We start from the raw sequence: 15,613 nt of genomic DNA on the forward strand, positions 1-15,613 counted from the left end.
GAGAGAGAGAGAGAGAGAGAGAGAGAGAGAGAGAGAGAGAGAGAGAGAGAGGGAATGAAAATGAGGGAATATGTGTCTCCTCCGTTCTTCTTCCATCACTGTTTCCCTAGATTGATTATAGCACAGCTCTGAGTGTGTAATACTTCAGAAATGGGGAAATGGGGCCTGGAGGTGAAAGAATGTTGGGAGAAACTAGAAATTAGCATGAGGCATTTTGTTTTAATTAAAGCTGCACACAGCTGTATACAGTTTCTCCCTCCCCAGGGAGGGCAGAAACTCACCAGCTTGCTCAGCTCCCACCTGGATCTGACACTTGTGGAAGTGACCCGCCTGGCTTCTGCAGTAACTGAGAGATGACTTCCTTTTAGGATAGCTCCCTTTTGGGAATGCAGAGCCATGTGGGTGCTAGGTTAGGGTTAGGGTTAGGGAATTAGGGTTAGGGTTAGGGTTAGGGTTAGGGTTAGGGAATTAGGGTTAGGGTTAGGGTTAGGGTTAGGGTTAGGGTTAGGGTTAGGGTTAGGGTTAGGGTTAGGGTTAGTGTTAGGGTTTGGGGTAATGTTAGGCTTAGGTTAGGGTTGGCAAGCTCTTGCCAGATGGCAGTTGGATTCTCTGTCTTCCCTGTAACACTGTTTTACCGTTTCCCAATTCATCCAGCTATTCTCTCCAATTGGATGTTCCTGGAGTTCGATTTGCCTTCCTGGGATTCAGCACCTTACTACATCCAAGCCATCCCCCATCCCCTCTTGTTCAGATGGCTCTGAGGTCCTGCCTTGTCTTGCCCCGCAGGCGTCAGTCTGTGTGTGCCTTCTTACCTTGCTCTCCAAAGTTCTGCGGAACCTGGATTCAATCTGGTCGTGGAAGAGCTTCAGCACCCACCTGGTTAGGGAGCACAGTCAGCCATCCGCCACTGGACGTGGGGGTCAGCAGGCGCATCCCAGCCCCCAAGTCCTGCACACCCTCCCACTCTGGCTCAGTGCTTCTGGCTTCCCAGCCACCTGGCCCATACTGATTAAATTCAGTGGAGTTGAAGGAAGGGGCTCAGTAATCCACATTTTTTCTAGATATAGGAACTGAGACTCAAAGAGATGGAATAATTTGACCATGGACTGGGTTGGTTTTACAAACTCTCCTTCTGCCAAAGCCTTTATGTTTCTCTAACAGCCAACTTTTATTCTCCTGACAAAGGTAGATTCACAGAATGCACTTATTTATTTTCTGTGGGATGTCATATCCATACTCCTGGCTTGAATCTGCATGTGTTCCTTCCAACAGGGCCCCCAAGGAATGATTTCCAAGTGCCTGTGGAGTCCCCGTGCATCAGCTGGACCCTTACATGCATCAGAGCCAGGCTGAGGCCTGGATGGGCCCAGGGTGCACCAGTGCCCTCATGGTGACTTACCCCAAGCCCCCTGATAGGTCCGCCTCCACTTTCTCGATGTGGCTGTTGCAGCTGGAGGCAGTGACCATGGGTCTTCCCGAGGGCTCGCTGCCCAGCAGGAGGTTGACAATAATGGTGATGCCCTTGACCTGCAGGTCAAAGGAGCCTTGTAGTTTCCTGAGAAGATTGGAGAAGATTAGAAAGTTCAATTCTTACCTCACAATAAGTGGTACTCACTAAGCAAAAATTTGAGACTTATTAGCAAGTAAAAAAGATTTAATAACAAACAAGAGATCTGGGAAGCCTGGGGTGAGTATTGAAATTCAGGGATGGGCAGAAACATTTCTGGCAAGATCCAAGCCCATAAATCATTAAGGAAATGGCTGATAAACTTGCAGAAAATTGAAACTTTAGTGAACAAAAATTGCAATCTGCAAAGTACAAAAAAATCCACCACAAGACAGCCAGAGAGCTAATTTTCTTTCTATACAAAGAACAAATTAATCAGGAAAAGATTAAATCCAAAAGAAACTTTAAATCCCCAAAGTTATGGGCAGCAAGTTCAATGGCAAATAAGCATACACAAAGCTATTAAAAAGAGCCTACAATCCTGGCAGTTTTCACCTGCAAGATCAACAAAACTTCTGAAGCTTTAGTGCTCAGTGCTGGTGAAGATATGGGGAAACAGACATTCCAGGTACCACGTGGGGAGACCACACTGGTACTGCTTTTCTGAAACACAGACCAGTGGTATTTGTTCCAATTCCAACACACATCTCTTTGGCCTGGCAATTTAACTCTTGAGCTTTTATCCTGGGCTCTTTTTTCCCAGATATATGTGTGGGGTTAGCTCACTAAAGTATCATGGTTAATATGAAAAAAATGAAAAGTCATCCTAAAGGTCTAATAGAAGTGACAGGTTGTGGATATCTCTGCTCTGCAGGCTTTAAAAAACAAAGGGGCAGAGTGTGGTGTATTCATACAATGAGATCAAATTCATCCATCAATAGAAACAAAGTCTTCCTTTGTTTACAGCGCGCTGTGTGGACGGACCTCAAAAGTACACTAAGTGAAAGAAGACAGCATGTCACATATTGTATCATTCACATGACACAGAAGAGGTAGATCAGGAAGAGAATGCAGGTTAGAAGTCATGCAGGGCTGGGGCTGGGGATTTAGCTCAGCGGCAAAAGCGCCTGCCTGGCAAGCGCAAGGTCATGAGTTCGGTTCCCGGTACCGGAGAAAAACCAAAAAAAAAAAAAAAAAAGAGAAGTCATGCGGGGCTGAGGGCAGGGAAATGGGAAGAACTGCTGAGTGGGTGTGGAGTTCTTTCCTGGGGTGATGAAATGTTTTTGCACTGGATACAGGTGGTGGTTGCACACCATTGTGAGTGGACTGAATTGTACTTTTTTAAATGGCCAATATTGTGTCAGGTGAATTGCATCTCAATAAAAATGCATCCAAGAAAGTAAAATAAAAAAGAAGAAGGCAGATCTTCACATGCTCATATGAAGAGATCACTGAAATAATTCAGTGACAAAAGCCACTGTGGAAGAGTGTGGAGCAATTCTTTCATGGAAACAGAACGAATTGCAGAGAGGTTACAGCCTACTGAGTATTTTCCAAGCAGCACTTTTAGACTGTGAGCCGGGCTGGGGATATAGCTCAGTGGCACAAGCGCCTGTCTGGCAAGCGGAAGGTCCTGAGTTTGATTCCCAGTACCATAGAATGTGTGCCACATGGGTCACTTAAAACTTTTCCACTAGCCACTTTAAAAAGACAAACACAAAAGAGGTAAAACTAATTTTAATAAGATCATTTCAGCATGTAATCAGTGAGATTTTGTGTTCTGTTTTATAATACATCCTCAAATCTGGTGTTTTCCACTTCCAGCGGACCTCAGTTGTTACTGGGTGCTTTTCAATACCTGTGGCTGGAGCTACTATGGAGGATACTATGCCAGCTCTGTGATCCACAACCTAAAGCATGGTGTGGTGTCCCGGCTGAGATGGGCAGGCCCTTCTGCTGTGGGCTGAATTCTGTCCTCCCCAAATCTGTATGCTGAAACCCTTAACCCCAGGACCTAGCTCATGACTGTATTTGGAGGCAGCCCCTTTAAAGAGGTGGTGAAGTTAAAAGAGCTCATTGGCTTGGGCCCCAATCCGATCTGACTGGTGTCCTCACAGGAGATGCTTAGGACGCAGGATGAGATACGGGCTTTCAAGGGCACAGGAGACCATGTGGGGACACAGCGAGAAGTTGCCGCTGCAAGCCAAGGATAGGCCTTGGAAGAAACCAAGCCTGCGGACACCTGGATCACAGACTTCCTGCTCCAGAACTGGGAGAATCATACTTTTCCATTCCAGCCGCAGGAACAGTATTGGCTGCAGCAAGCTAATACTCCCTCCAAGTTCTGGAGGTCCTAGAACTGTCCGAGTGCTGAGAGGCAGGGCCCTGAGCTGCAAGTGACTGGTGGCCAAGGAAGAAGGGGCCACAGGGCTGAGGCAGGGGGCTCAGTAGATGGCCCATGCCAGCTCCCAGCGTCCACGGGGAGCTCACAGCACCAGCTGCTCACCACGCCGCCTCCTTTCCTTTCTGCCTCCCTTCTCCCTCCCCTTGGGCCACTCCCAGGTAAAGTTCCTGCTTGGGGTTTGCCTCTGCAGGAAGCCACACTGCCCCCGGGGAAGCAAGTGTGTCGTCACAGGAGATGAGGAAGTAGAGACTCAGGCCAGCCGTGGTGGCGCATGCCTGTAATTCCAGCATTCAGGAGGCTGAGGCAGGAGGATCGTTGTGAGTTCGAGACCAGCCTGGGCTACAAAGTGAGCTCAAGGCCAGCCTGAACTGTATAGTGAGATCCTGTCTCAAAAAGACAAAAAAAAAAAAGGAAATAGAGACTCAGACCTCAGACCCTGGTCCACATCTGGGAGGGGGCTTCCTCTGTCCATCAGATGGCCTTTGTGAGGAGCTAGGAGGGACCCAAGAAGGGTGGGTGGGGGCCAAGGTGAGGGGCTGAGGAGGGCCTGGGAGCAGAGCCAACTTACAGGAACCTGTGCACCTTCACCTTCCACCTGCCCTGCACGTGGATGGACGAGTCGGTGACGGAGAGACTCAGGCCATGGCTGGGCAGCGGCTTCAGTGCAGAGCTGCGCAGCTCACAGCTGCGGATGTCCAGGCTGCAAGGAGAGACAGGCGGAGGGCGGTGTCCAGCCAGGGCCTGGACCTCAGCAGGGATCTCATTCCTGGCTTGTACCCCTCCCCTGCTAGGGGGTCTGGACCAGAGTTGGGCAAAAGCCAACACCCCCGTTACCAGGCATGGGTCACAGGGCTGTGCTAAGCGCATCACATCACTCGTGTCACTTAGACCAGGCCCAGGGTCAGTGCTGTTCTTGTTTCCTTTTCACAGAGGGGAAACAGAGCCCAAGGAAGGGACACAACTGCTCACAGCCACACAGGCTAGATGAGACCCCATGAAGCCTGGGGTCCTGGCTGGCGTGGTGCAGGGGCGGAGGGCAGGTGCCCACCTTGGATTTGCAGCACCTTCCTGAAGCCCCAGGACCCCAGGAGGGGTGTTAGATTCAGGGGACACTGAGGCAGCCTCAGAGAGACAGGAAGGGTGGGCAAGGGGGTGCCACCATGGGAAGGAAAGGTCCAACTCCTTTGCATTTGCCTGGCACATAACAGGCGCTCACTCAGGTGTTTGTTGACAAACTGAGAAAAAGAGAAAGCTATGAGTGAAGCAAGCAGTGGGCAGGAAGGGTGTAACAGGCTGTGGGTCTGCTGCCCTCCCTCCACTATCCGCCCTGCAACAAGCAGCTCATGGGCTTTTTAGAAAGCACAAGCTGCTTCTGTCTGGTGATCTCTTGAAGACTCGGCTCAGATGCCTCCTCCTCTGGGAAACCTTCTCTGGCTCCCCCATCTGCAGACTTTAGCACTGACACTTGGGCTACTATATTTCAAGTGTGAGGTCTTGTTCCCCTTCTGGTTCTGCACGGTGGGCAGACTGAACCCTGAATCCTGTATTATCCCTGAAGGAGGAGCTGGTATCAGCCCCACATTACAGATAAGGAGACTGAGCCTCAGGACATAGCTACCAGCCATGTCTACACTCTGGGTGGAGGAGCTTGGTTCCCACTCAAATTTCCATTTGAACTCAGTGGAGAGCCTTCCCACAGTCTGCCCCAAAGAGCCCCCTGAGCCCGTCCTGGGGCTTTATCACCTTCCTGCTCCGGCCCCTCCTCAGCCACCCCAGGTCCCCAGAAAAGGCAGATGCCACCTGTGGAACTCATAGTTCCCACGGCCGATGCGGCTTATCTTGAAGTCCCCATCCAAATCAGGCAGCGTGATCTCCTGCAGCTCTTTCTGTAGAGCTGACAGTCCCTCCTGGGCCGCTGTGGACAGGGAAAAGCTGGAAGTCAGTTTGGTCTGCCTGGCTTCCTCCCCTGCTCTAACATCTTCCATGGCTCCCACCTGCTCCGGGGAAAGAGGACAACTTCCTTATTAGAGTTAATTATAGTTGCACTTATTGAGCCCTTCTGGGTGCCGGGTGGCATGAGAAACCATCAGGGCCACACCTGCATTCCATATGTTTTTATGTTTGTGCCCAGTTTGCACATGAAGGAGGACTCAGGCCACCTTTGCCAACACCTCTACGGGGAAGGAGTGCAGTGTACTTGCATGTGTGGCCTTCTTTGTCCCCTTGGCATCTGACCTGCCTGGAAGAAATGGAAGGGTTTTACGGCCAGAGTCTTGGCTTTGATGTCTTTCTAGCTGAGTGATTTAAGCCAGTCTCCAGATTTCACTTTCTCTACCTGTCAACAAGCACTTTCCTCTTTGGGGCATTCGGAGGGTCAAAGGGCATCCATCAGAACTGCCAAGCAAAATGGCACCCGGGAGAACAGCAACTGCTTGTAGCTCGAGCTTGGCGCTCAACCAGTGCCCACAATAGTACAGCGGGGCTTGTATTATTAAAGAAACAAAAAGACCACAATGGCCAGCCTTAGAAGACTGGTTACATCAACATGGTACATACACCGGCACAGTGGTGAGCAACAGAAGACAGACCCTCCGGACTGAGGATTTCAATACGAACAGCAGTTAGTGGGCCCCACTGTTTGTTCTGAGATACGAGGCACCCAGGGTTCTGGCCCCAGCAGGGCTGAGGACACAGATGACCGAGGTCTCCCCTTCCACCTCTCCCCACTTCTTATCTTCAGTCGAGCAAATGCACAGGGCGGGATCCCTTCCTGGGATGCTCCCCAGTCCCTGGCCAATTGCTACCCTCTTATCTACCTTACCTTCTCCTAGACGCTTCTCCTGACTCCCCTTCTGTCTCTGACCATCTAGGTTCCTAATAACCCGGCTGAGGGAATGTTACTCCCCCCACCTAACAGCTAACACAGTGGAGGCTCCACCGATTCGGCTTGTTTGGGGAGTGTGGATACCCTAGCTCCCTCACCCTGCAGGCTGGACAATGTTGAGGCTTAGTTTCAGCAGCTTTTAAACTGATAGTTCTGCTTTTACCCATTCTTTTAAATTAGGGAATAACATACAATAAATCTAATTGCAAAGGTTTGCTGAGTAATTTAAGAATTGCCACACCCCGACGTGACCCCAGTCCAGCCCCCTGTGGAGGGCTCCAGCTGCCCCACGAGGTAATTGCCAGTCTGACTTTGCGCTCTAGGGGATGTGCTTTCAAAGTCTACCCAGAATCCTCCCAGCGGAACCGCTCTGGTCCCCTGGGTGGCAGCCTGATGGTGACCAGCCCTCTGCTCCAGCTCACACACCCTCTCCCTCGAAACCTTTTTTGGAATCACCTCCCACATCAACTACTGAGATCACCCCCATCTTTGTCCCGGTCTGCTGGTGGGAACCCAGCTAACACAAGCGTAATGTGCCCGAGTCACACAGCGGGGTGTGACCAGTCCAGAATCCCAGCCAGAGCTGCTTGACCCAGAAGGCTGCCCCATGGGGGGGGGTGGCCATCCCTGACCCCACTGTGCCCCGAGGGGCTGAGAGCAACAGTGTGGCTTCTTACCGTATGCCAGGCCCTTGTCAGTGATCCTGGCAACCAGGCCTGGGTTGGCTCCCAGACCCTCTGGGGCAGATGTGAGCAGCAGCCCCAGCAGGAGGGACAGCAGGGGCCCTTGCAAAGCCCCCATCCTGGACTCGCAGTGGGTAGTGGGACTGTCCCAAGGGCTGGGCTGGCTCCCTTAAGTAGTCAAGGCTGAGGGCTGGGGGTGGCTCCAGGGGGAGGGCGGGCACCTGGGAGCGGGAAGGGGAGGAACGCAGACCGGAACCTGCTTGCGACATTGTTGCGGTCGGGCGCAGGTCACACTTGGAAGCCTGTCACTGCTGCTCAGGTTAGACAGGGGTTGGGGGTGCGCTGGTCACCAGGGACAATCTCTTCTTGCCCTGCCACGGAAATGTACATTCGTAGAGGTTCTGCCTCCCGTCATCCAGGTTTTAAAAGCTGGGCTGGGAAAGTGTCACAGGCCGGGAAACTGAGGCTTCCAGAGGCCACAGTGCTCACTCAGGGTCACAAACCCAGCAAGAAGCAGGCTGGGGGCAAGGGCGGGTCTGCTGCCCTCGGACTCTTCCTTCTTCGTACTTGGCTCTCAGTCTCTGTTTACTTAGAGGAAACCTGTGCTCCTCCAGTGGGAAACTTTCTGCAAGGCAACTTGGCAAATCTTTAAACTGTAATTCCCTGAACAAGAAAACAAAACAAACAAACAAGCCAACCAGCCAACCCAAAAGCCAACAGCAAGGAAAAAAAATCTCTTTGAACAGTTGCATTTCCTGTGACCCGGCAATTCTTCTGCACCTTGCCCTTCTGTACATGGTTAAATCAGTGTGCAAACACGTTACCACACTGAGGGGCCCCTGTGCTGTGCGACACAGGCAGGGGGACCGTCCCAGCCTGGAGTGCCCAGAAAGGGGGACTGGTGACATGAGGGTGACGCGGCCACTGAAGGGAGGCTGCAGGGTTACTGCGTCTCTTGATAAAGAAGGAAGCTCGTGGGCTTCCGATGGCTCCAATGGCTCAGACGGTAAGGTTCTAGGTCTTTGATTAAAAGTCAGTCAGAGGGGGCAGGGGTTTAGCTCAGCGGCACAGGGCCTGCTTGGCATGTGCAACGTCATGAGTTCAATTCTGGGTACTGGGAAAAAAAAAAAAAACAAACCCCAAAGAAAGTCAGTTAGAAAACTACTTAACAAGGCTGTAATCAGGTAGTTCCTTTAGAAATGGCTTACCAGTGAAACGTATTTCAGGTCCTTCTTCCCTTGAACAAAGAATTGAATAATCAAGCCCAAAAAGGTGTCTAAAGCTTATTTGAAAAGTGAGGGGTGAAAGAATAAGAGAAAAACTGGCTCTACAGAGCAAACTTAAGCCAAACAAAACAAAGAAAGAGCAAAAGAGCAAAAATAAAATACACCCTGGCCTGGGAGACAGGGCTACTGTGAAGAGTTACTGTAGGAGGCTCCTCATGGCATCTCATCTCTTTTAGGCCATCCACATCATGTGTGAGCCCACAAGAAGTTCTACGTATGAGGTCCTGGGAATTATTTGGTGCTGTGCTGGGATCTTCTAATTAACAGGTCCCACATATTGCCCAGCCAGCCTTGCCTCCTATCCCAAGGCGCTATGAAGGCTTGTCTTTGGGTGGGCTGGCTTGTGAGTGTTTAAAAAAATCTCTTTACAGTTGGGTGTGGTAGCACATGCCGTAAATCCTAGGATTTGGGAGGCTGAGGCAGGGGGATTGCGAGTTGAAGGGCAACCTGGACAACTCAGTGAGTTCAAAGCCAGCCTGGACTACATCGCAAGAACCCTGTCTCAAACAACAGCAGCAAAAGCAATAACAACAACAGCAGCAGCAATAGAAACAACAAAAAAGCAAAACCTTTTTTGCTCGTCAATATTTAAAATTTTTATTTTCTTGGGCTGTTTCTGGGCATGCATTATATGTGCAGTAAGTAAACAATAACATTTCTTTTTGGGAAACAAAGTTTTGAGTAGGGATTGTGCTTGATTTGGGGAGTTTTGTCCCAACACTCCCTATGATTGTGAGCTTCGTTCTGCCCTCCCCTGCAGGGAGCCGTTTCTGCTCACCCCGTGTCTCCCTGGGTTAGAGAAAGGTCCTTTTAGTTTCAGGTCCCTCCAGCATGGCGTTTGCCACCTCTGCTTTTTGGTAACTGTGGTTATGTAGAAATATGCCTGAGGGTTCTCTCATGCTTCTGCCATCTCTTGGGAGGAGCAGGTGCTACTATGACACCCACTTTGCAGCAGAGGGAACCGAGGACCAGAAAATCCAGTGAGCTGCCCAAGGTCATGAAACTGCAAACAGTAGTCCTGGGGTTTGAACCTAAGGTGTCTGAGACCACGGCTCACGGTTTACCAGGTCGCTCATGAGAGGTGGCAAATTGGGAACCTAGTGGTTGGTTTTCCTGTGACACAGCCCATGCCTTACAACTAATACTTAATAAATCAGCATTTCCAAAAGGATCCTGAAGAGGGCAATGCTTAACCCAGCAGGGAAGCTGCTGAACAGTGAGCTTTTCAGCAATCTGGAGTTCTTTTTTCCTATTTTAATGTTTTCACGAATTGTTTTTGTTTTTTTGAGTAGTTCAGACTGGCCTTGAACTCACAAAGTTGCCCAGCCAGCCTCAAATTCAAGATCCTCCTGCCTCAGCCTCCCCAGTCAGAGATTACTGGTGTGCACTACCATGCCCAGCTTTACATAATGTCACGGATAAATATTTTACACGCCATGACTTTGACCCACTTCAAGCATGCGGTCCAGGGGCTTTTGTACAAGTAGAGTTGATCAATCAATTTCCCAGTCTAACTTTAGAATATTTTCAACACTTGGAGGGAAACCGTGAGCATGTTAGTGGTCCTCCAGAGCAGGTGCTTGTTTTACCGGAAGGAGAAATGCTCAATAGTGGGTTTGTGGGCAGCACCGCAGGTCACCTGGACAGTGTTGGGGACCTTACTGCTGTCTGCCCAACCGTTAGAGAGAGCTCTGGGCAGTGTCAGACCCAGAACATGGTGCATTCTGCATTCGTTAGCTTTCTAGAGAGCCGGCACAAACAATTAGGAAAGCAGAGGGCAGGTGCACGAGGGTGCCAGCCTGTACCAGAGGGGATGGAGGAGGAAGCCAGGGCAGACGAGGCCAGCCTGTGTCTCTACCTTAGGGGTTATTCTCCCCGCAGCAGCCAGAGAGCCTTCCAACACTTCACTGGGATTGTGTCACCCTCTGCTCAAAGCTCTCCAATGGCTCCCTTTGTAGTTCAGAACGAAACCCATAGTCCTCACTGCCGCCTCCCAGCCTCCTTCCAAGCTCTGCTTTCCTTTTCTCCCTATTGGCCCCCTTGGCTGCGGCTCTTCTGGCCCTGGCTGCAGTAGCCTCTGGAACATAGAAACAGCGGCACCTTCTTGGTGGGTAACAAAGATCTGTGTTTCCTGAGCCTTGGCTTTTTACAGGGCATGACCTATGCAGCCAAACACAGAGGTTCTCCCTTAAGCATGCCGAGGTCCCAAACCGACATGACTTTGACTTTTGGGAGTGGAAAGAACATAGGCTCCGATGGCAGAAGGGCTCAGGCCAGCTGTGTGAGTGGGGAGGACTCGGTCTGGAAGGACTGACCAATTCCCACCTTGGGAGGGGACAGCACTGCGAGGACTGACACAGACCATTGGTGCTGCGCTGGCCTCCCATTCTGATTGAGCCCCCTCCTTCCCCTGTGGCCCCGGAGCCGAAACCTCCACTTAGGAGAATCGATGACGTTCACCAAAGTGTGTGCATTTTTCTATAAAAATGCCTTTTAGATGCTTTGCCTCCCCCATCAGCAGCCGGGCTCCTAGTTTGTGCCCACACTTTCAACTCTTGCTCTTCCAAGAGTCTAGAGCCCACAGCAGCACCCTTTTAAAAACTAAATGTGGTTGTGTCACCCCACCCTGTGCCTGCTCCAGCCCTCTGGGTGCATTCTCGCTCATCCTGGGCTCAGACCAGGCGCCCACACTCAGGGAGCCTCTGAAGTACCTCAGTGTGACAACCCCATCTTCCCCAGGGCGATAAATGGCCCAAAGACCCCATGGGAGTCAGCCACAAGCCTGACAGTCTGAGCTGGAGACTGTCACAGACCCAAGGGCTGGGCAGGAGGAAACTTTCAGCCTGGAGCCCTCTGGGGCAAATGCTGTGCAGGAGACCTGCTCCACTGCGACACTGTGTGGCATCGCTAGGAGCAACAGTCCCAGTGTTGACTCCCTCCCCAGGGAGACAAGAGGTTGTGCAAAGATCATCTTCAACAGCGACACCCTGTGGCAGTGAGCAGAAAACAGTCCAGTGGGCTGCTCACTTCCCACCTTTTCTGCCCTACCTCAGGACAGGACTCAGGTGCTTTGGACCCAGAGAGCCCCAAGGAACTTGCACTTCTCCATGGGGGATGCAAGTGCTTAATCACGGAAATAAAAAGAGGTGACTGTAGTTGTACTTTGCACTGGGACTGAGGCCAGGCTGGATCCAGCCAAGGAAGGAAGGAAAGTTATAAAATAAGAAAATACACACAGACAGGGAATCCACAGGAAAAAGAAATTCTTTTTTTTTTTTTTTTTTTTTTTTTTATACGAAGCCCAAAGAGATAAACCATGACCACCACTGAAATGCAGTTCCTGCAGGACACATCGTGGAATCTAGCTTTGAAAGCAGCCTAGAACCCCTGAAATGTGTGCCATGAACGTTTCTGGTGAACAAACTCCCCGTGTTCAGATCATTTCCTGGTCCGAGTTCAGAGAAGTTGCAAGGTCTGTGGGGGATTCCCTGGAGAAAGGGAGCCTGTGCCACGGCCCCTCAGGAACAAGTGCCACAGTCCCCACCCCAGGTACAGCCCCGGTGACCTCAGGGAAGGTGCACGTCTGCTCCAAGCAACAGGAAATCCTAGCAAAAGATGGAATGTTGTCATCAGCTGGAGGTACACCCTTGTTGGGGGAGGGATTTGGCTTTTTTTTTCAGAACTGGGGATTGAACCCAGGGCTTTCACCCCGAGCTACCTCTCCAGCCCTTTTTATTTTGAGACAGGATCTTGTTAAGTCAATAAGTTGCCTAGGCTGGAGTCAAAGTCAGACTCCCAGCATGGCCAGGTTTTTAAGAAGGAAACTTTGGGAGGCTGCCTGTCAGGAGGAGAGAGCAGGGTGGGGCCTTAGGGGCCGAGAGAAAGGCAGGAGCCTGTGGGGACACTTGCATGGGCTCTGGCTGGTGGGTCCACACATTAGTGGCCAGCGATGCCCAGGCATCTGTCAGCAGCTTCTTCTCTTTTTCCGTTTTTTTTTTTTTTTTTTTTTTTTTCCGGTACCGGGAACCGAACTCACGCCTTTGCGCTTGCCAGGGAGGCACTTTTGCCGCTGAGCTAAATCCTCAGCCCTCTTTTTCCTTTTTTCTTGGACAGCTGTTTCTGCTTCTGATGTGATGTGCAACCCACCTGCCCCTCTGCCCCCACTGGCTGTGGCGGAGGCTTAATCTGTCATCCTGTCTCACAACAGCTCAAGGGAACCCCTGTTCCAATCAAGGCTGCAAAACACTTCCCTTTGCCCCTCTGTGTCCTCCACTCAGAAGCTTCAGAAGTGGGGAAATGGAATTGTGCCGCGGGGCCCAAGCTGAGCCTGGTGAAAGCGGGGAGTATGGCGGCCGCTTGCTCTGTGCTCTTGGCTGTTTTCCTCCAGTCTCCAAGTCCCCTCAGCAAAGTGGTCTAAAGAACTGGGGGCTGACTGACTGTGCTGGGGGTCAAGGAGAGCGAGAAACTGGGGTGATGGGGGTTTGCATGAGAGACGCAAGTTGTCAGGAAAGCTGAGGACGGAGGTAAGGGGCGTGGCACCGGGTGTTGGCTGCTTTGTGGGGGCGAAGGCTTTGTGGGATGTGCTGGGTTGAAGGGGTGGTGACCACAGAGGCTTAGACTCAGGAAGCTGGAAGTGGCACCAAGGTGACACCAAGGAGGGGCCTGGAGTGACGGGAGAAGCTTGGAGAAGGGGGAAGAGACGAGGCCTGGGGAGGAGGTCTGACATCTCCAGTAACTAAGGAGGGGACAGGAGAGCCAAAGGAGAGAAGTAGGGAATGGGGCAACGGAGCCATGGAACTCCCGGAAGAAGGAGGCTTCCTGAAGGACGTTAGTGTCAGATGCTGGCGAGCAAGCTGGGCAGAGCCAGAGCTGCTCCTGCTCCATGTGTGAATCTACACGACACCGACCCTGTTCACCCTGGGTGCCCAGGGCGGTGGTGGTTGCAGGCAGGTGTGCAGCGTGTATGCATTAGGCCAGTAAAAGGGCACTCTGGTTCCTCAGCAGGTTCCTGTTTGCTGAGTGGTGCATGGGAGGGGGCGCGTTGGTTCAGCACAGGGGAGCCCAGCCTGGAGTGTGGACTCAGCTTCTCTGAGCCCTCGCTGTTCCTTTGTTTACTGATAGCATTGTAGTCTGGGGTTGTTGTGAGAGTAGAATGTGCCGGATGCAGAGCTGGACACAGGAAGTGCTGCCAGGTGCATAAGCACTGGGACCTCCAGTGACAGGGAACTTGGGGACTCACCTGGTAAGAGCGAAGCACCAGGTTGCTGAGCTGGACCCGGTTGGGCATTGGGAGAGGAAAACCCTTCTGCAGCCTCTCTGCGGCAGAGACAGATAGTGAGACGAGAGGAGGGCAGGGGTGCCAGAGAGCCTGGGAGGGCACCTCCCAGGAGGGCACCCCAGATAGGGCTGGCTGGGATACGCATGCACAAGAGGAAGGTGGCCTTGGAGTCTGCACCCCCACTTTATGTCTCCCATTGTCCCCAAGCCCACTTCCAGGATCCATGCAGGCCCCTTCCCCGTGACTGCCCTCCAGCAGGCGTGGCTCCATTGGCCGTGGTGTAGACAGAGGGTCTGCATGTGCGCACAAAGCCTCTCCCTGCTGAGGGTGAAGCCAGAGATGGCAGTGGCCAGGGGCCAGGTCCCCCACGTCCCTATGCTGTGATGTGGGACTCTGGAGAGTTCTCGGTCCTGTCTCCCCAGTCATTATGGAACCACACGTCCCAAGGCAGGAGGCTAGTTCACAGTCTACATGGTAATTTGCTGGCTTAGGTAATAATCTCTAAATGTCCAAGTCACGCATCTGTATGTCCACACCTCTCTTGGTCCCCTTGTCCCTAGAGCTCACAGGTTAGGGGTGGGCCTGCTTGAGGCTCCACCAGCGTGGTGACTGAGCGCTCAGATGAGGGTACCCACCTCCTCCTTCTCCCAGATTGGAAAGACTCCAGAGCCAGGATCAGATCCCAGCTTCACCTGCCACCTGCAGTGTCACTTAACCATTCAGATCTTTCATTTCCTCCCATGAAAATTAGAGATATTCATAATCCCCATCTTGTGGGGTTGCTGTAAGGACTGCCTGAACTAGTGGGTGGAAGCTTGCAGGTGAGTTCCCTTTCTGTCCCATCCCCTTTCTAGGCCAGATGTCACCTGGGGTTCAACGGAGGCAGGTACTCAGTGCCTGGAGGCGGTCACCCCATCCCCTGGCCTCACTGCTGAAAATCATGCCTTTCCCAGAGCTCCTTACTGTTGACCTTGGGCAGCACCACAGTGGGCAAGAGGTAGTTCATGGCATCCTGCAGCAGCTCCACCTGGAGGACAGGAAGAGGACAGAGCCATCAGGGCACTGTGGGACCAGCTCCCGCAGCACCCTCCCTTCCACTCACACCCTCAGCAACCTCCAGGCTGGAGAACAGCTGAGGTGGACTGGGGGATGATGGACACTTAGCAGCCTGGCCAAGGCCCTCAGTCAATCTCTACTGTGCTCAAGGTTCCCCACGCAGGCACGGCCCACATGGAGAGTTGCCCTTCACAGTGATTCTGAAGGTCATCGGAAGGGTTTAAGTCTGGAAACCTTTGTTTAAACCACGCACTTTCTGCGCAGCAGGTGGAATCAGCCTGTTTTATGGCAGTTTGAGCATATTCATCAAAAGCCTTAAAATATGTGTCATTTGGGCCCGAGAGCCTGGCTCTGAATTTTTGTCATGGAAATTATGTGGGGGGGAGGCAAACTGAGATGTTTGGAGGATACTTGTCCATGTTATCACTTTAATCTGAACAATAAACCAAGAGCAACATACATGTCCAACAGTAGGGGAATCATCGGGGGGAATAATGGAACTTTGATACTAGGAGATAATATGCAACTGTTAAGAATGATACTGTAAACCAAGTGTGGTGGTACACTCCTATAAT

General features: G+C 51.8%; 2 protein-coding genes across 10 annotated transcripts in view; both read right to left on the reverse strand.

Annotated features, from left to right (window-relative positions):
• The window catches only part of LOC102012257 (lipopolysaccharide-binding protein), a 30,775-nt gene extending 23,182 nt beyond the window's left edge, over positions 1-7,593 (reverse strand). For 2 of the 6 annotated variants that reach the window (XR_001235616.1, XR_001235617.1), the window contains exons 1-5: positions 7,413-7,593; positions 5,652-5,766; positions 4,420-4,551; positions 1,400-1,555; positions 813-876 (exon numbers count right to left, since the gene is read on the reverse strand). Coding sequence is in view for 1 of the 6 variants with exons in the window: in XM_005392536.2 (XP_005392593.1) it covers positions 813-876; positions 1,400-1,555; positions 4,420-4,551; positions 5,652-5,766; positions 7,413-7,536 (591 nt within the window). In the remaining 5 variants the exon portion in view is untranslated. The remainder of the gene's footprint in view (positions 1-812; positions 877-1,399; positions 1,556-4,419; positions 4,552-5,651; positions 5,767-7,412) is intronic. The other 4 variants (XR_262356.2, XR_001235615.1, XR_001235614.1 and 1 more) reach the window with 3 other exon arrangements.
• A 4,362-nt stretch (positions 7,594-11,955) lies between these two features.
• Positions 11,956-15,613, reverse strand: part of Bpi (bactericidal/permeability-increasing protein) — a 40,095-nt gene continuing 36,437 nt past the window's right edge. For all 4 annotated transcript variants that reach the window (XM_013518376.1, XM_013518374.1, XM_013518375.1 and 1 more), the window contains 3 exons: positions 14,946-15,009; positions 13,944-14,020; positions 11,956-12,309 (listed from right to left, as the gene is read on the reverse strand). In XM_013518376.1, the coding sequence (XP_013373830.1) occupies positions 12,271-12,309; positions 13,944-14,020; positions 14,946-15,009 (180 nt within the window). In that variant the 3' untranslated portion in view covers positions 11,956-12,270. The remainder of the gene's footprint in view (positions 12,310-13,943; positions 14,021-14,945; positions 15,010-15,613) is intronic.

The sequence above is a fragment of the Chinchilla lanigera genome, unplaced genomic scaffold (assembly GCF_000276665.1).
Source record: "Chinchilla lanigera isolate Chin_1 unplaced genomic scaffold, ChiLan1.0 scaffold00044, whole genome shotgun sequence".
NCBI classification, from domain to species: domain Eukaryota; kingdom Metazoa; phylum Chordata; class Mammalia; order Rodentia; family Chinchillidae; genus Chinchilla; species Chinchilla lanigera.